The 19,994-nt window shown below is 43.0% G+C and overlaps 2 protein-coding genes across 2 annotated transcripts; one reads left to right on the forward strand and one right to left on the reverse strand.

Moving 5' to 3' along the window:
- The first annotated feature begins 54 nt into the window (after window positions 1-54).
- On the forward strand, window positions 55-4,960 carry ccdc78 (coiled-coil domain containing 78). The gene is made up of 13 exons (XM_068305190.1): window positions 55-126; window positions 324-455; window positions 802-888; window positions 979-1,335; window positions 1,749-1,799; window positions 1,917-2,005; window positions 2,284-2,362; window positions 2,487-2,612; window positions 2,696-2,892; window positions 3,454-3,658; window positions 4,361-4,423; window positions 4,565-4,665; window positions 4,747-4,960. Exons 1-13 carry the CDS (start codon window positions 55-57, stop codon window positions 4,808-4,810), a joined length of 1,623 nt encoding a protein of 540 aa, XP_068161291.1. The 3' UTR covers window positions 4,811-4,960.
- Window positions 4,961-14,584: 9,624 nt separating this feature from the next.
- metrn (meteorin, glial cell differentiation regulator) lies at window positions 14,585-19,525 on the reverse strand. Its single transcript, XM_068305191.1, has 4 exons — window positions 19,221-19,525; window positions 18,164-18,597; window positions 16,673-16,732; window positions 14,585-16,169 (listed from the first exon to the last, which is right to left on the reverse strand). Exons 1-4 carry the CDS (start codon window positions 19,325-19,327, stop codon window positions 15,856-15,858), a joined length of 915 nt encoding a protein of 304 aa, XP_068161292.1. The 5' UTR covers window positions 19,328-19,525; the 3' UTR covers window positions 14,585-15,855.
- Between the last annotated feature and the right edge of the window lie 469 nt (window positions 19,526-19,994).

A 19,994-nucleotide genomic window follows, 5' to 3' on the forward strand; every position in this document is an offset into this window, starting at 1 on the left:
ATGGATACAGTAATTCATTAGTTTAGGCAGTTGTGGGTTTACATGTGAATAAAGATGGAAGCACAAAACCACCGGCCCAACCCAAATGAACTTCAGGAACGACTTCGAGCTCTGACAGAAGAAAATGTAAGTAAAATACGTTCACTATTCATATCCAGCGGCTATGAACGACATCACGTCCTGAAATGGGTCAGTTAGAGTTGGGTAGAAGTTTCAAACTGACTTTAAGATTGTCTAATGGATTATGAACTCACAGACGGTTTGGAAAATTCAAAGAATAACATACCTCATTGTTTTATAGAGTTTATTTCTGTTCATTTTAGTTGCAGTTGCGTGACAAAACAGAGCGTCTTTTCAGCAAAGTGGGCTACCTGGAGGGCAGACTGGGCCACCTGGCCAGCTCCAACACAGATCTGTCCTGCAGGCTGGTCCAGAGCGAGGAGGACAAACTGAAGGTAGAGTTATTACCTCAAGAAAAAAAAAAGAACCGGCCAGGATAATCAATCTGGTTCATAATTTGGATATGCAAATAAAAGTTCTTTTTTTCTATATTCATACATGTACATGTAAGTTTTATCATGTAAATACATAAATATCCAAACAGTTACAACCTTTTCTTTTAATGATACTGGTGTAACACCAATAGCACTTACTAGTTATGTGCGTTGTGACAATTGTTCTGGTTTTTATGTGTTCTCTGGTTGCTTTCTGATTTAACAATGTGAAACACATGTGCCATTGTCTCTAAGTGACTGTCCAGTATTACCACCAGAGGAGAAGTTCTCCTGTCTCTCCTTTCAGATATCTAAGGAGCTTGTGGAGGAGAAACTTCAGATTAATAAAATGAGAGAGATGTTTGAAGAAGAGACATTTGAGCTGAAAACCAAAGTGAGGACTTTGCTGAAGCTCCAGTAAAAATGATTTGCCTTTCTTTCAAGCCTGGATCACTAAGGTCATCCCTTTCTTTCTCTTTGTCAGATTCTGAACCAGGATGATGTGATGACAGAACTGGAGATGGAGCAAAACAAGTTGCTCTTCAAACTCCAGTCGGCTGAGACATGTCTGAAAGCGGGAGAGAAGAGTGGCCGAGACCTGACAGAGGAGAATGTCAAATTGAAGAAGAATTACCAGACGCTGGCCGAGGCCCACGACAAAGAGCTGGCCCAGAATGAGGAGCTCAGTGCTGAGCTGCTGGCGCTGGCGCAGGCTCAGGATGCCCTCAGCAGGCAGCTGGAGGAGCAGCAGCAGAGTGTGAAGACCACCACCCAAGGTCTGCATGGAGAGCTGGAGAGGGTGAAAGCCCTGATCGACCATATGACACAGAACAGGGTGAAGGTGAGGCGGTTTGTCTATTGGTCTTTAGATGTAGAAGAAATGCAGAAGGGATGATTAGATGCATTTAGCGGGTTGATGTTTCTAGAAATTTTGGAGTTTTTTGTTGTGGTTCTTTGACAGATTTTGCAAGATTACATCTGCTGTGTTTTCTAAGAAAGTCAATGAGACATCTTGTGTTTGGATCTAAACACAACAGATGCAGCCTCAGTTGAACCAGAACATGTCAAGTCCCGTTTATAAACTGGTAGCAACACTGTGTGTCACAAGGAACTTTGGGAGGAAAACTAACATTTCCAAAATTATTTATTACATTTATCATCCTGGTTACACATTTAAAAAGAATATTCAATTTCAAATGTTATATAACTTGTATTTTATGTGTCCAAATTTATAAAAAATCACTGTTTGAACAGCGTGAGGATCTGGAAGTTTTGGACAATGAGCAAAAATCTATGGAAAAAAACGTAAGTAGCTTCATACAAATTGTGTGACTCACTGTTGAGAATGGAGACTGAGGGCCAGCGTTATTAAACTAACATCTGCTTCTGTTCCTTGTGCTCCTTCTTGCCTTCTCACATGAGCTATTGGGAAACCAAGATGAGATCAAGCAGATGCTGGAGAAAATGCGGAGCAGCTATGAGGAGCAGCAGCAGAAACTGGAGGAGAAAGTGTGAGGCCCAGTGAATGTTTGCTATTTCCTCATGAGCCGAACCTAAATAACATGAAACGTAATCATCTTTCTATTTCCAGTCATCAAACAGCTCAAACCATCACAGGATGTTTGTCTCAGTATTCAGATCTGCTTTGTAGTCGTCTGTTTGATTTGTTTCAAAAGCTGTGGCTTTGCCTGTTGTTTTTGTTGTGGTCTCTCTACTTACTCTTGTGATGTGGCTGCCTGTGAATTTTGGTGACTACTCTGTTGTGGCTGGGCCTGTGTTTGGTCATCAGGGTGGCCATGGGTAAAGAGCACCAGGAGAACAAGAAAGCGATCCGTAACAACCATCAGGAACTGTCTGTGCAGAGGGCGGTGAGGAAATGATTTACAGAATGTTTCCCAACTGATTCCTAACATGATCACTACATCACAGCCTGTGGAATGGTGTTACAAAAGTTGCTTTTATCCAATCTGGTTTGGATTTTTTCTATCCAAGGCCCTGATGTGTTCTAAGAGCCAAGTAAAAGAAGTTGAGGAGGAGAACTCAAGGTTGCAACTTCAAATCAAACAGCTAAATGAAGAATACCGTGTGAGGCTCATGTGTTATTTGCAGGACTTAACTGTGAGTCCCAGCGTTCAAACAAGTATGAAAGTAAAAACACAAAGGCGATCTTAAACAATGCATCCATCTGCACCTCCATGCAGGAATACATTGATGCACTTGGAGAAGGAGGAAGACCTTCAGAAACGTCTAAATTGAGATCATTTTTGCACAGCATGCTGCAGGATGTTCGTTCGTCCTACAGGGTCAGGGAGGAGCAGCTCGCCTCTGCTGCTCGCTCCTACAAGAGGAGGCTCCAGAAGATCACCAAGACCCATCATGCTCTCATTATCGCCTACAGGTGAAACTTCTAATGTATTTTCCATTTTAGACAAGTATAAGGATATTCTTTCTAATTTTCTCCTATTTAATGTATACATATGACATCATCACCCCACTGCATAACAGTTTCCCAACTAATGCTTCTTATTTCAACTTGTGAGGAGCTAGGATGAAGAGGGATGTCACTTTCTAAGATGATGTAATAAAATTGTAAATTAAGTTTTCTTTCTTAATAATTCTTTATATTTTTTCAATAAACAAAGGCCAAAATCAGTTATTCAATCAACAAAACATTGATTTTTAAAAATGTTGTGCCATCCCTGCCCTCAGGCTAGGATGGTATAAAATAATGAAATATTAATGTCAAGATGAATTTAATCTAGTTTAAGAGTTGACATGTGTAATTTTAATTCTTTTGTTAACAACAGTGTGGTTCAATTAACATTTTTTTAACAAATTCACCAGATTGCCTGGAAGAGATGTTATTTACCTGGTTGCATTTGGGAAAAACCTGTAGGAGGGTGCCAACAAATATGAGTAATAGTTTGAACTGGTCGCACCGATTCGCTGCAATGTTTAGGGTTCAGAGGGAGCAGATAGTGGCCAAACCAGACAGCGGTCTTGACCCTGGACCGCCGGAAGCGCAGTTCAGCCTGGACCCCACTGAGCTCCACGGTGAAACTGAGAAGGAGCTCCAGCACCTCCGCCAGGACAAGGCGGGGCTAGAGGGTCGGCTGCAGGCGGCCTGGGAGCAGGTCGCGTCAGATAAGCCTTCCACCTGTGAAGTGGATTGATCTGCTTTTGTGTTGTCTGGTGAATGTTTGCTTTTGGTCTTTTGGGATTCTGCTTTGTGTCTTTGTATTTCCCTTATCAACCCAGTGTTTGTTTTGTATACAATGAACTGGAATAATGGCTTCAAACTTTACATCTGCAGAGGTGGATGGAGATCATGTTGCAACGCTGATGCGTGTGACACTGGTTTAGATTAAACCATATTAAACCAAACATTTGAATTCTGATTATGCTGTATATCCTAATTGTTTTGTGTAACTTTAAAGCGTGAAGACCGTGGGCCTGTTCCAGCAGTCGACTCATGCTGTTGCAGATACGACATGCCTCATTCTCCTCAGTTGTCAACATGCACATCCTCCCAATCTGTCTATTACAGCTGCAAGTTTCCCATCTGTCTCCCTGTTTGTTTGCTCATCACTCCCTGATATCCATGTAAAGATATCTGCTGGGAGTGATGAGGTTAGAGCCTAGTGTTCCCAAATTTTTGCTTTCTCTGACTGTATTGGTCATCCAAGACCTTCACCGTGACTTCCCTGTTACAGATGGCTGTCCTCAAAATGTCTGTTAAAAATGTAAGCTGTCAGAAGTAAGTATCATTTTTTTGTATTTTGCCAAATGACAAATGTCATCAGCTGTGGATTGTGTTATATAAATATGAAATATGTAACATTATCAGGCCAGCAAACCTGGAGCAGCTATGCGAGGAACCCTGGTCAGACATGAGGAAACAGCTGAGGGAGATTCCAGACTCGACGCTGGTAAACAAAACTCTCCCATCCATTGGATGGTCAAATTGTGTTCTCCCTGACAAATAAATGACATCATAACTTCTTTTTATAGCTTTTATATGAAGGGATGAACTATTTTTTGATGGTGGATGTTCCCCTTTCTTCATACAGGTGGACTTTGAGAAGGAGCGTGCCCTCCTCATCACCAGAGCAACCGTTGCCGAGGCACAGGTGTTGGAGTTGCAGGACTATATTGACAATCATCTTTGCAGGTCAGGAAATCACTTGATTTGTAATTCTTGTAATTATCGCCTACAGAGGAGTATTGTACTAAGAGAAATCCTTGCTTGCAGGTATAAGGAGGAGATTTTGCATCTGCGTAGACAGCATGGCATTCAGGAGGCAGGCTGTTCCTAATGTGCTAATTCATCACTTCATAACAAAAATTAACCACAAAATAATCCAGTATAAAACATTTTTTACATGGCATCATATTAAATTTAAAATACATGAAATACATTTTAATGAAAAAACAAACAAACATTTGATGCTTTTGCATGAGATTTCGGAGATCATATGTGTGGCATGCATTTACACCATCACTAGGTGGTGCTACTCATATTGGTGGATTTCTCTCTTTAACCCCACACACCCCCACCCCCTTTTAAAAAAAAAAGAAAAAAGAAATCCAGCCTTGAGAAAAAAATGCTTGGAATGTTTGTAAAGCTTATGTCAATTTCACGAGCTGGGAAGAAGAAAGCATGGTGACAATGAGGGGGTCACCCTGGTGAAAATAATGTCATTACATGTTACCCAGACACGCACACACCCCTGAATACTTTGCCTCAATGCCGTGCTGAGAACAAGCCAGGCTTTTTCCAGAATGAGGGTTCATATTTATAACCTCAGGGTTGGAGTGAATGGGCATCCATTCCCTTTAAATCCCATACACAGTGAAACCCTCTGCATTTTTCCCCGGAATGTTTTGGTAGCTGGGTTTTATCTTTTTCATTAGTGCCATAGCTGATACAACTTTAGGTTTGGAAATTTGAAAGAACTTCAAATAAAATTAAATTAGAAATAAAAAGTTACAGGAAGTTTCCAGGCAGATAAGACGTAAATTATGAAAGACTTTTGGGAATACTAGCAAATGTAGAAGTGATTGAAACAGTCATATGTGAGTCACCCCAGTCCCCATTTCAGGGTGCATGCCAACCATGGGAGGAGGGGGGCATGTGGAGGTTTGAGAGGAATGGGAAGTGGGATTTTGTTAGTAATGTATTAAACTCCCAGAGCCCTGGGAAAAGGGGTGGGGGTTACAGCTTGGGTCTGTGCCAACATAGTCACTGTGCCAAGGCCCTGGGTGCTGGGGACCACTCCTCTCATCGGCAGATCTGTGGGAAAATCAAAAACAGGTTGGCTTTTGCTGCTATGCCAACACAAATAGAGAGACAGAGTGTCTGCAGAGGCATCTGCACATTTGCACAAATCAAGCGCACCCTGATTTGAGAGAAAGCAAGCAACGGGATAGAAGTAGCAATCTGGCAAATACATTCATGTCTGATGCATCACAGCGTGTTTTTATTAACCTCTGTATGTGTTCACTATTATGATGCAAATACGGATTGTCTAATCTTTTGATTATATTCAACTATTATTGGACAAAAGTTCACATTTAACTTCAGTTTGTAGCAGGATAAGAGATCTTTCACACTGAACACCATTTTCACCTGTTTCCATGGTAGGAAGATTATTTTATGTGTAATTTTAATCACTGCATTAAAATTTAAATCACATGCTTGAGCTTCCAGCTTTTACATTTCCATGTAACTGGGATCATCCTGCAAACATCCATTCCCAATATGATAGGCCTTTGATTGCTCTGGTCTGATTTTTAACATGAGCTTTTAGAATCTTTCCATGTAATAATATTCTCCTCTAACATTCTTGAAGTTCTCTATTTTCTCCACACTAACCCTTGTTTGCAAACTCCAAAAATATCACAAGTGAAGGGACGGGAGAAAACCTGCCTGCCTGGACCCCTGAGAAGAATTGACCTGGTAATGCTGTCATTCTGGCCATTACTTGGGGATACATTTAGAATAAATAAACCCTTCGGTCTTGTTTATAATGAATCAGGAATACCGGCGATTAATTCTGGGTTGTGTGGTTGTGTGGGATGACAAAATTTGAATAGTAACCTTGTTTGGCCTCTAAATCCCACCTGGATTAGACTCAGCTTCCAGCTCCTGGTTTGGGAGCAACAATTCCTCCAGATAGGATTGTTCCCCTTGGCTGCCCTTTATTCTTTGAAGCACAATGCAGCACAATAGAAGTAAACGCTTTGAACAACAATAATGTCAACCAGCCACAGGACTGTGATTGATTGAGCAACCTAGCGTGACATCAGACTAGATTTCACAAAAAGCTTGCATCAACTTTTTCCCAAAGGGCCACTGTAGTTGTTGTACATGTTAAACTGCAACCTAAACACACTACCCACAATCATAACAAGTGGTACACTGCATCATCTGACTTGGACGAAATGGAGTATTGCGGGGATGCAGGAGTGCGTTAAATGAGGGTTAAAATGTACAGTATTTTCCTCACTGTAAGGCACACTGGACTATAACACTCACCTTCAATGAATACCATATTTCAATTTTTTTTTCATAAATAAGGCACACTGGATTATAAGGCTCACTTTCAATGAATTACTTATTACTTATTTGAAAACAGTCTTTCATATATAAAGCACACCAGATTATAAGGCGCACTGTCGGTTTTTGAGAAAATTAAAGGCTTTTAGGTGCGCCTCATCGTGCGGAAAATACTGTATGTATTTTATGTCACATTTGGGAAGCTTCACACAATATTCCTGGGATTTGCGTATGCGTATTTGAGTGTTATGCCTATCTAAGAACAAAGTTTAAAAAAGAAAAAAAAAAGCAATAGGATCGGACACCTATAAAGAAAAATGTTACTGGTATTATGATGCAAAACTGTCAACTAATCAACTTAAATAAACTATCTGATGCACACTTTCTTTGCTCTCTTCTGTTCTGATGATGCTGCTCTGGGCTCACATTAGATTTATGGTCGGCGCAGTGAGAAAGAGGTTGGGTGAACGTATCACTCCGAGGATGGGAAGCAGGGTGGAGCGCTGCAGAGGAAGTACCTCACATGGCCTGCGATGAGCCGCCCGTCAAGAGGCCCTTTGTTTTAGGAGGTTAATGCCTAATTGATACAGGCTTAATGAGAGCGGGATGTGTGTGAGCCGGGGGCTGCATGGCCCTGCTGTAATTGGAACGGACAAGCCTTGTGTGGAGGAGTGCACGGGGAAGGGGTTTATGGGAAGGCAAGGAAAGGAGAGGGAGAGTGGGAACAAGGAAGAAAAGGTGACAATGGGTAGGAGGAATGTGGAGGCAGTGGGGAGAGGAATCCAGTGTGATGGTGAGAGTATCGCAAGATCATGAGAAAGAGGTGTAGCGACAAAAGAAATGTGAGCATGATGTTCAACCAGGATGTTCCCATGGATGCGTTGCTAATGCCCATTCATGTTTTATGGGCTGTTCATGGATTCTCCCATGACACCGATATGAATTATGGTTCATGTTGAGGTTGGTCCAGGATCAGCTGGGAACAGCTCTCGTGTTGGATTTTAAATAATGAATGCATAGGCATTGACATAACCGATGGACGTGTCTATTTTCTGGGACACCTGTCTTTTCTTTTCTGATGAGCTGTCTTTTCGAGTCCCTCTTTCAGTCCGACAGTCTCAGACTATTCATGCGAGAGTCCCCAGCTCCCCTCCAGACAAGCCTTCAGCATGAAGGCTTGGAGAGGCATTAAGAGGGGTGGGGTGGGGGGGTGGGGGGCAGAAGAGGAGGGGAGCACAGAAGACCCCCGTGCACTTCAGGAAACCTTGAAGAATTAGGATTGAAAGCTATGGAGATTCTGGGTGGCTGAGACAGAAAGAAAAGAAGAGAAAATAAAAGAGTATGTGGGCATAGTTAGAAAAGATAGGATGGGAACAAAAAATTGGGGGGGGGGGGCAGAGATTTAAACATAGTGAGCTGTAGAGAAATAAACTGATTGGTCGAAAATGACAATTTTAAAGAAAAGACAAAATATAGGGTGAGAAAATGGAGGAGGAAATTACAGTAAGGGTGAGAAAGACGGGAGGGAGGCAACTTCATGAACAAGAGCAAGTGAGAATGAGGCTGAGTGTCAGTGAGGGAAGGAGCGAGGGACAAGCCCTCTGTTTTCCCACACTCTGCTGGTTCCCACAGCGGACCTGGTTAATCCCTGTCTTAATTGGGGGAGAATTCCAGCGCACATGTTCCCCTGGAATGAGCGTAGAGCGACGGGAGAGGATGGTTCTGGAGCTTCTGACACATCAGACGGGCCACAGCGGCTTGAGCTGACGCATTGTGTGTGAATGCACTTTGCTGGAGTGTAAACATGCTACCAGACTGTCAGCACTTCTGATGCATAAATGGCTTCACAAGTTTCTCAGTTTCATTTTCTCCTCTGTCAACCCGACACAAAAAGCATTCTCACTTAGCATCGCTCAATCACAGCGCAGCCTGTGGGAAGTGTGTAAAGGATTCATGCAAAGGGGAAGAAAAGAAAGTAGTCTTGTATTGTTAAAGTATTAGAAAGGTCTGGCAATGCCTTCAAGTAGAGCTAGGAGTAAAACTATTTTACATATCGTTTAGACAAACACATAATATATTCCCATTGGCCATTGAGCAAGGCAGTGGGTTTGAGGATCATCTTATGCAGCATTATTAGAGTTCATATTGAAAAGAAACTCCTTATACATAGTGATGTATTTTCCTTTAATACTAACAAATGAACACCTGCATACATTTAAAAAAGAAGTGCTTAAATATCATGTGTTGACATCTTTCACACCAGGCTTATCTTTTGACAGCTCCAGCCCTGAAGCTGTGTTTTACACAGTAAAATGCAAGGAGATACTAATAACAACCTTAACAAAACCACTCTGAGTGGCAGTTTCGTTTCTGCCTACTTCTTTCCTTAATAAACAATTTGAACAAAAGGCTCGGTGCAATATGTCTCAGCGGGGGTAACCCAAGAATACTTTGAGGAGGAAGAAACCAGGCGGAAAAAAAGTGGTGTAAAAGGGCTAGGCTGGGCAGTGCTGTTGTTCTGCATGGCTGTTTGGGAGAAACACAGAGGTATGGTTGAGGAAGCGAGAGAAAGAATGGAATTGATCAGCAAAGGTGGATTATCGCCTTTATGTGTAAGTGTATAGTTTTACAGGCAGGTTAGTTCGGAGAACTTTAACCCTGGTGGGTAACTGAGAGGGTTGGGAGTCCTCCCAAAACAGATGTTTGTCCTGATGGTTGGGTTTGGGTTCAGAATCCAGAAGACTGATGTGAACCACAGGAAACGAGACACATAAATCTCTCGTTATTGTAGTAGAACAAGTTCTCCTTGGAGGTGAAAATGGAAGGAAATGAAAAAAAAATATAGTTATCCTCAGGAACTGATCATATAGGTTATTAATTAAGATATCCCCGTGACCTACGACAGCAGATGAAGCAGTTAGAAGATGTATGGATGGATGTATGGATTCCTCAACCATCGAAATAAGGTTGATATTTTTGGCTTTTAAAGATTGATTTGTTGACACTCTGCAAGCAAAATACTTGTTGCCAGATTTCAATACTGCAGTTGGCGTTTGTTGTCACGTTCTGTGTGTCAAGCAGCGCAAAAACCACTTATCTACTTTCCCTGAAATATGTTAGATTTTGGTTGGTTTGCTTCTTTGTTATCGATCACAGATGTCATCAAAACATTATCCAGCACAACTTTTAAGATCAAAATTCATATTTACCTGAATAGAAACAAATACACACAAAACAACCGTTGCTCCCATTCGCTTCGAGTAAAGTGCTTTAAAGCAAATGTTAACCAGCTAATATGCTAAATATAAGAGTGACCATGTTATAGTAACCTGTATACAGTACATGCTATGTGCGAATTAGCATCCATCCATACATCCATCCATCCATCCTATTCATTCATTCATCCATCCATCCATCCATCCATCCATCCATCCATCCATCCATCCATCCATCCATCCACCCATCCATCCATCCTTCCATCCATCCACCTCTTGCCTGTTTCCTTCATCCTACCACAATGACTCTCTAAGTAGCCTTATTAGGCTATGATGTCAGTGTTTGGAGGGGTTTCTTTTGGATTACCCCCTGCAGTCAATATCTGCCCCGGGACACGGCAAGGCGATGGCAGCTGTGTTCGTCTCAAACAGAGGGGTACCGAGCAGATCTTCTTTGGAGGCTGCCGCAATTCATTCCCTCTGTCTTTTCTTACAATACTTTTTTTTGGCGGGAAAGCACCAAAGACGCTGGTTTGACCCAACTTGTGTTTCTTTGCGGGTACCCCTCCCTGAGAAATGTACCGCCCGCCTCCACTTTCATACACCATGTCCACCCTGTCTTGATTGATTTTCAGTGCACATTTTGGAAGGGATTACAGCCATCTGCAGGCTCTTGAGGAACAAAGGGAGCTCCGCGCTCTCCTCCTTTCAGTACTTTAGAGGGATAACATAGCCACATAAACATGCTCTTGCGCTCCTCCACACTTGTTCTCTATTCTGCTTTGACCCCTCAACCCACCCAGACTGCCCACTCGAGTTCAGGGCTGACCATGTTACTACCCTCTACCCTCCGCTCTGTGCATTAAGACTATTCCTCAGTTTTTGCAAAATGCAACTTATGGAAAGACCAATATGAGTCACCTTATAGGAAAAGGTATAATAATTATCAAAAAGCAATAAATCAAAATTAATTTCTAATTAGATTTTATATGTATTAATTTATTGTTAAACTATCAAAGAGGCCACCCCCTCAGAAATGCTATTATATCTTCTTTTCTGCTGCTTTCTGTATACTTTCACAGCAGTACATGCATTCCTATTGTGTTGAAAAATGTATGCAATCTCTTTCATAGATTGGTCAATGGTATAAGAACCAAATAACCTTCATTTTTGAAAAGATATCAAATGAATGGCAAAACTTGGAAATACCGATGCTATCTCCAAGCCCAAACATTCAGGCTTAGCAAGTTAGCGTCTTCTCAAATGGGAGCATTCATATTTTCCTCTGGGAATCCTCACTCCCAGCTGTGTGAGAGTGTTATGGGAACCAGAATTGTTAGCTGCGAATCTGGAATGCCAAATTGTGATCATGGACTTCAGGATGAGTGTCAGCTGGTACTGAGCTGATGGAGAGGCGGCAGGGTGCACAGCCACTGAGTCACAGGAAGAGGTGGATGAACTCACTTGGTCGGATGTTTGGCTGCAGTGGGTTGGATTACCAGTATGGAAACAATTAGTTTATGTGGAAAATAAATTATGGTGAAATCCACAGCTGCTTGTTAGTCACTCCTTTCAATCTAATCATGCAGAATTTACAGATAGGATAAAACCCTGTGCATCAAATCAACAGTAATCTCACCACTAATGTTCAATTATCTCTTTTTTTTTTGTCCATTTAGCTTTAAGTTGTAGTGAGAGGATGTGAAGGTAGTTGGTGTGAGAGAAGAGGATGCAGAAGACAGGGTTAGATGGAGGCAACTGATTCGCTGTGGCGACCCCTGACGGGAAAAGCCGAAAAGAAAAGAAGAAGAAGCTTTAAGTTGTTAATCAGAATGGATGCAAGAGCTTGCTTAAGTGCAGATTTAATGCATCCATTCAGCCACAAGTGTTTGCTTGATGGAAAGAAATGGTTGCATGGATTGCAGGTTGTGTCTCATCTGGACGTTTCTGAAAGGAAAGCTAAATGAAAAAAGTCAACATATTGATCAGCCAGCATTTTGTCAGCTACTGCTGAGAAACAAGAGTGATTCACTGGCGAAGGAGAGCAGCAGGGAAACAGACAGCGTCAAGTGTGTGTCAGAGCATCCCAACCTCTGTTTGGATCCACCACAGCAGAAACACACAGCAGCTGTGCACCAAGCTGGAGGAAAGATTAGACATTGAAAAAAATGTTTCTGGTAGCAGATCCAGGAGAAGAAGAAGTGTGAGAGACCGTGTTACGTAAAGTCCTCAAGGCATTACTTTTGTAATGTGATGGGATGTTTTGATGTCTGATGTGATTTGATGTGATCAAATTTTCCAGGGCAGTAACAGAAATTGTGGCGGAAAATATCAAGTGTGTCCACCTTTATTTAGCTGGATAACAGGAAGACGTTCTGCTGGGAACTGATGACCTGTGCATTAGGTGACGGGGGCTGTGGTGCAGACCTACAAGGGAGTGTCCAGGAGCACTTTGCCCCCGACTGCTCTCTCATCTCTGGAGCTTTGTCCTCGGCCACTTTCCTCAAACTCCCTCAGGGGCTGACGGAAGTCCACACCCGATAACTCTCTCTGTTGCTTTGGATTCTCCTTTCCTGAGCACTTCCCGCTTCACCGTGTCCATACCTCAGCTCGGCCACGCAACAGGACAGAATAAAGAGAGGTGGGGGTGGGTTGTGGAGGGAGGAAGAGTCATTGTGTTTCTGCAGTTCTTTATAAAACAAATGCAAATCAATCAGTATTAAAGGAATCTGTGCAAGCATTTGTGATGTTCTGTATAATCGCAATGAAGTTTATCATAAAACTGATGCTTGCAAAAATACTTTCAGGATCTAGCGCTCGTAAAATCTATTGAAACATTTACTGTTATTTTCAAAATAGTACTGGTTAAATGTCTGAATGTTTCTGAGGTCATTTACTCAAGTACACATTTGAGGTACTATTCACATTTCATGTAACTTTATCCTTTTTCTGAAAATTTAAGTCAAATATAGTTTGTGATACACTGGTAGTATTTTTATTTGAAATATTTTAACTTTTTCTTTTTTCAAATATAGCCATATGTGTAAATGCAGGAGTTGTAATGGAGCATCTTCAAAATGTGGTACTGATACTTTCACAAGAGTAAAGGATCCGTGTTCTTCTTCTTCCACTTCTCAATATGTTTTATTTAGCAAGAGCCACACTAATGTGTGAGCCACTGAGTCATGGTGACTTCATTGTGGCTTCATTGACCTCAGGGCTGCAATTTTGGGGGTTCAACCTGGGGTCACAAAGAAAGGACAACAATGCAGGAAGTTGAGCTTTGTCGAAATGTCACATGAAGTATTAGGCGAGAGAGCATAATTTGAGTTCTCTTTGTTTTTGGCTTATCAGTCCCGCACCAGTAACCTCGGATGGACTAGAGGGAAGGGGCCAGAGTATGCATGCATGTGATTGTGTGTCTCTGCGCACAGGGAGCTGCAGTTTGGGCCCCCAGCAATGGGATGTTTTAAAAGGGGTATTGAGGCAGTAAATAGCTGGAGAGGTTGGAGGCTCTCACTCTATGGTTTCTATGGCAGATAAACTGCCAGACATGTTAAGAATACTAAAAGTTTGATGTTTGGGTTTTTTTTATTTAACTCAAACAGCATGTTAATTCCCTCAGCTGCTCCTTTTCAAGCAGATTTACTGCACGCAGAGATTTTCACCGAGGTGTGTGCAGTTTGTTTCTGGAGAAGGAGAAACAGATGGTGGATTTATCAGAGGGGAAAAGTAATATGGGTGATTCCGTCATATCTACCACGCAGCTCCTCATCGGAGCAAAAAAATGCACCATGGTAACAAGTAACAGATATGACGACTACTGCCGCAGATAAAATGTGAGTCAGGCTGAAGGCGTACGTTCAAGTGGAAGAGGTTTGGTCTGATTGTGGCCTCGCGTGCACGTGGGCAGGATGAAGGGAGCGACTGCCTGGCACCGCCGCTCAGGCGAGTCCGACACGCTGCTCCCTTAAAGGCGATTTATTGCTTCCTGAATCCTGAAAATGGGAGGCTAAGGACAACAGAATTCCAACTTGTTTTTTCTAACTCTTTGCCCATTTAAATACCCTTGGGGCCCTAAATACTCCCTAAATCTCAGTCGCTTAGGTATTCCATTTGTGTAGATGTGATTCATGGGTCCTTGAAGTGACTTATCTCTGAGAAAGGTCGCCAATTCCTAAAAGACCTTTGGAGCCAGACACGTTAATTTAGGTTAAACTGTCTTGATGTTTTGGGTGAGAGTGCCGATAAATTAATGAAGCGGCCACATTATGTTTGCAGAGCATGAAATGACCAGAGAATGAACTCAAGACTGAAACCATGACAAAAGAAATACATCCAAAACAGTCTATTTTAATGACGAAGACAAACACAAAAATAATCCACAATACTGACTTTTCCACAAATGTTTTCATGCTTTCCACAATTTCTTACTGACATATTTACATTCACATTGATATTGACAAATTCACAAAAAAAAGAGAAAAAAACATTGGCAGTGTACACATGTAAGACATACCACTTCAGCACATCATGGTAATTTGGTATGAACCGATCTCCTTGTTGATATAGTGCACGTCAGATATACAATTTAACAAAACAGAATTCCATACATTAAATGCATATTTTGTGTACTTGCCGAGCGAGCCGAGTCCAGAGTGATAAGTTTGTTTCTCCACCAAAAAGTTGGCGAAATTTTTTTTCATACAACACTGGACCTTAGTTCTCAAAGGCTGTTGTCATCCATTTAGCGATTAACAACACAACAGCAGTTCCATCCCATTTTACAGAATTCTCTTTTAAATCAAATACGAAATGAAACACATTGAACACGTCTCATCGCAGAACAGAAATCTCAAGAGTTCGGTTTAGATTCTCTAAGCCCTGTGAAATCTGCTCCGTCAGCCTTTCCTCACCACTGCTGCGCTCGCGTTTGTACATATATTAATTTCTCGTCGTTCTATGCTACATATAGTTGCTTTTTATTTGGCTTTCAGTGCTTGCAGCATTACATCCTTCCAGATCAATCCCTTTTCTTTATCAGTGCAAAAATAATATATTTATAGCATGTTGTCTTTTTTTACAATCTCCTTTAAAATTAACACTGAAGATGACCCCAGTTTGGGGTTAGCCGTTAAAAAAAAATCTCCTTGCTGAAACATTCTCATCTAATACACCTACAGTGTATCATCACTGGGATACCAACTAATGGTCTGTGGTTCTTAAATTTTCCCGTTTCCCTTGACCTAATTTATTCCAATCTCAAAGCCTTTCAGTCATTTTTTCTCTGCATGAAGGCGACACTGAACATAAAACCTGCCCAATGCCTGATGGTTGTAATCATTTCAACCGTGTCCCTAACGCCACAGTCCCTCTAGTTCTGACCCATGGTCTACATATTGCACTGAACTGGAGTTGGGAAAAGCCCACTTCACTCCTCAGTCCTTTGGGAAGATGTTTTCCAGTGGTGTTGCCATGGCTACATCAGCCAACAGTTGTGGCTTTTTTTCCCCAAACACAGAACCAGGCTGGGTTTTGCCAGGCCTACAGTACAGCCTCAACTCAGACGAGTTACTGCAGCTCTGGCTCAGTCTACAGGCAGTTCACAGGGTATCTGCTGGGCTGCTTTAGCTACAGTGTAAGCCTGCAGGAAGTCCTTGTAACGGGGAGCGCAGCCCAACCACGCCTCTCCAAAGTGGACCCGGCCAGTAAAGAGAAAACTTCCAGGACCGGGTTTGACCCCGCATTGAAGAAGAGTTCTAACTTCGCCCTGGTTGGTCAGGCGACTGCTCCCGGTGAACAGGGCGTACTTCTGACGAAACACCCGGGTAGCGCTGACCTTGATCACAGCAGCACGGAGGTTCTCGTCTTCCACCACTGATCGGATGTTACCTCGTATGACTGTGGATGAGAATGACATTCAATTTCATTTATGTTTATTTTACAATAAAAAATGTGACCCTATGCGGTTTTTTTTGTGTAAATCTCACTTTATGTTGAGTGGTTTTAGCCCAGGGTACAATTTTAGGAGTGACCAACTAATGGTTAAGTCTGATTGAAGACCCCAGCCCCCTCACTAATCCTAACTTTTGTTGCCAGCTGGATTTGTCCATTACAGCTCAATCAGAGGCCCACGGATCAGTCCACTGCTCCTTCTCAAGGGGAGTGATGTTAGGATTAATCTGCAACAGTGTGTGTGTGTGTGTGTGTGTGTGTGTGTGTGTGTGTGTGTGTGTGTGTGTGTGCCACTGTGCATTCAAGGATGCAAAGATTTGCTGTTTGTCCTTTAACCTTTGCACTTGTGATGCACTTTTGAGAGGGAAGGATTTGGAGAAACTGTGGTGCTCCGGCTGTAATGAAGACTGACGTGTCATGTTTGCAACTTGTGATACCAGGAAACTCACCGAAATCACTGGTGCAAACAGCCATCAGTATCTCTGTGTTGTTGCAAGGTCTGCAGGCATCTGGAGACGAGAAGGAGAGGAAGAAGACAGGAAGGAGAGGGCAAGTCAGTTGGTGACCTCACACAGCTCTCTGTAAATAGTTAGAAAACCTACACCTATATGCTAATGCGTACACTATGTCCTCGGAAATCAAAGATCTCATTTGCAGAAGACATATGCAGGAATGTGGGATGTGAATATTGATCTAAATGTCTGCAAAGACAAACAACAAAAGAGAGTGAGCAGTGTGTTCTAATAGACAGCTGCTACTTTTATATTGGGCAGGAGGGGGACCAGATGAGGTTTAGGGTGCAACTCTTCCACCCCAGACAATTTAAAGGCCAAATTAAACTCCACTCCTAAAGTCTTCCAGGGTGTCTACGGTCACACCTCATCAAAGTCCTTGACCGCAGCAAAGGATTGGTAGTGGGGAGGTGGGGGGTAGGAATGTAATCCCACTTATCAGAAAATCTTCCATTTTTTTTGCCAAGTCTTGAAAACTTTTCTTACTTCATCCCTAGAAAAGAAACTTTCTGGAAAAATAATGGATTTGCAGCAGTGGCTACAAAACACGTGACCGAAGTGAAAGAACGTCCTGCATTTTTTAAAGTTCTTCTCCTGAGTGAAAACCTCTTGATAAATGAGATTCCTCCCTCTCTAGTCCGCAGCAAACCCCCTTCCAACCCTGAAATGTGTGTGTGTGTGTGTGTGTGTGTGTGTGTGTGTGTGTGTGTGTGTGTGTGTGTGTGTAGGAGAGAGAGAGAGAGCGAGGCGTTGGGGAGGGTACCCTCCTACGGATACGTCTCCTGACAGAGAGGCAGCACAACAAAAGAGAAGAGCATCTCAGCTGGGCAGAGGCCTCCCTGTCGCCTAGGCAACGGCAGTAATCCCAGAATACTCATGCAGTACCCATTCAAAGGGCTCTGGATTTGGGAGAAAGCCCCACATACTGTGCTTTTGTCCCCCCCCCCCCCCCCGTCCCCCCTCACCCCCCTGCCTACTCCCACTCCACATCGCCCCTTCTCCAAATCCCAAAAGCACGCCTCTGGTGGAAGTTTGGCCACTTCCTCCTCTGCACTCTACTGGGCTGCCCAAGTGCCCCAACCCCCCGACCCCCCCCCCCACCACCACCACCACCACAAAAAAAAAAGAAGCCTGATATGAAGGATGGATCATCGGGATCGCTTTATGTCATTCAAGATTAGTCATGTTTGAAACTGAAAATGTTCCAAGATCTTCCAGAAGGAAAAAAATAACTTTGACGACAATTTGTTTTTCTTTTTGGAATCAAGGAGTCAGAAAAATTAAACAAGAGTGAAATTAACATAAAAGCTTTTGGTGTTTGCATATAAAAATAACTTTAATGGAATAGGTAGAGTGAGCTGAGAATGATCGAGCCTTGGTCTCCTCACACTCCATCCAACATGGCTGCTTCTGGCGCCGCTGACTCACCTTCGATGCTGATGGCGTTGGAGTCCAGTGACAGCTGAGCGGTCCAGTCTCCTCTCAGCTCGTAGCGGAAGGACGCGATCCTCCTGCTGATATCCTGGTGAGGTGTGGCTTGCAGGAAGAGAGCCACCCGCTCCCCCGGTAAGCGGCTGAAGCAGCGGACCCTCGGCGGTGGGGAGGACTCCAGCCGGTCTCCTACTAGGAGCTCCAGGACTCCGTCTCTCTCCAGATAAAGCTGAGCTCCGTGGAAGTCGTCCGATGGCTTGACGCAGGCCGTGATGAGGCCCGAGCTGCTGCCGCCGGGCCCCACCGCCACGGAGGGCAGCCGGGGGGAGAGGCTGAGGCGTAGGGCGCCTTTGGGATACAGCCAGTCCAGCGTGCCCTCGGAGCAGTGGAGGGAGATCTGCTCCACGCTGCCCTGCTGCTGGGACAGTCCACTGTTAGGAGGAAGAAAAAGGAAAAACCAGTGTCATTCACAGGTCCATCAGACACACTTTGGGCTTATTTACCTGGAACAACTCCTGATTAACTGCTGGATAATTAAAGAATCGCCTCATCAGTCAAACCAACCCAATCTTTTCATCATGAATGACACTGAACCATTAAATCATGACAGATCTTTGAAGTGAATGAAGGCAGATATGGCGCCCCCTGCTGGTGGCTCTGCAGAATCAGGGGGCAAACATCGCATCTTCAGGTCAATACTTACAGAAACACTGAAAATCCTCTTCAGCAGATTAGAATAAATGCATTTAATATAAAATGCCCCTCATTAACTACTTATACAAGCCATGCTGAGTTAAGAGTTAATCCTAAAGTCTCCTGTCTGTCTAGACCCCCCCCCCATGAGTCCTGCATACAGCCCGCAGGGCAAACACAGCAGAGCACCGCAAACATCTTAATTGCACCCTAATGACAAGTTTCAACACGATGCATCCACATAAATATTGTCTTTTAGCGGCTGACTCGAAATGATAAACACCTGTAGCACCGCTGAGAGGTGTTTTTAATGCTTTCACATGCAGAAACATCAGTTGAACAGATGATGTGAGCTACTCGCCTTCCTCTCCAGCTGCACTGGTCCTCAGAATAGTTGGAAAAAACCGCGTCAAAAATGGCAAAAAATAAAATCCAAATTGTGTAAATCCGAATCCCAGGAGCAGACATTTTGCTGAGTAAATGATGCCAATAAAGATAAATAAATAACTCGTTCCAATTGTGCGACGTCCTAAAGCTCTGCGAGTGAAATCCTTTTACGAAATTAAAATGACTTTATTTGTGATAACCTCCATCATCAGCATCCTCTCTCCCCGATGCGTGAGACCAGAGGACACCTCTCCACGTTTCCGTCCGCTCCAGACTCCTCCGGGCCGCTGAGCGTTAGAAAATCAAGAGCAACGAAACTATAAACCCTCTGGAAAACTTCACGGACCAATCAGAGAGCGGGAAGTGAAACTTTAAACCACTCACACAGCGGAGGGGGAGGGACAAAGGACTGCAAATACTTGACGGGAATTGCTCTAATTCCCCGTCGGACAAGCGTAGAACACACAAATTAATTGTTATCTGTTGTATTGTCCATTTTCTGTTTTATTTAAAATCATACTTGATCATTTATTCATGCAATTTTCCTGTAAAATAATTTGTAACTCATAACTATAGTATTAATAAAGATTATAATTATCACCGATGTATGTTAAAAGTTCAACTTTTACACAGAATAAATCACTTTCTTCACTTTATGTGTCCCACCTTCTATACACACCTGTAAGGGAACCAGACCTGCTTCCAAACTTCTGTCTCCATGTCATCTTAAGAATGTGTTAACTTCAGA

This window comes from Antennarius striatus, chromosome 21, assembly GCF_040054535.1.
Source record: "Antennarius striatus isolate MH-2024 chromosome 21, ASM4005453v1, whole genome shotgun sequence".
Taxonomy (NCBI): domain Eukaryota; kingdom Metazoa; phylum Chordata; class Actinopteri; order Lophiiformes; family Antennariidae; genus Antennarius; species Antennarius striatus.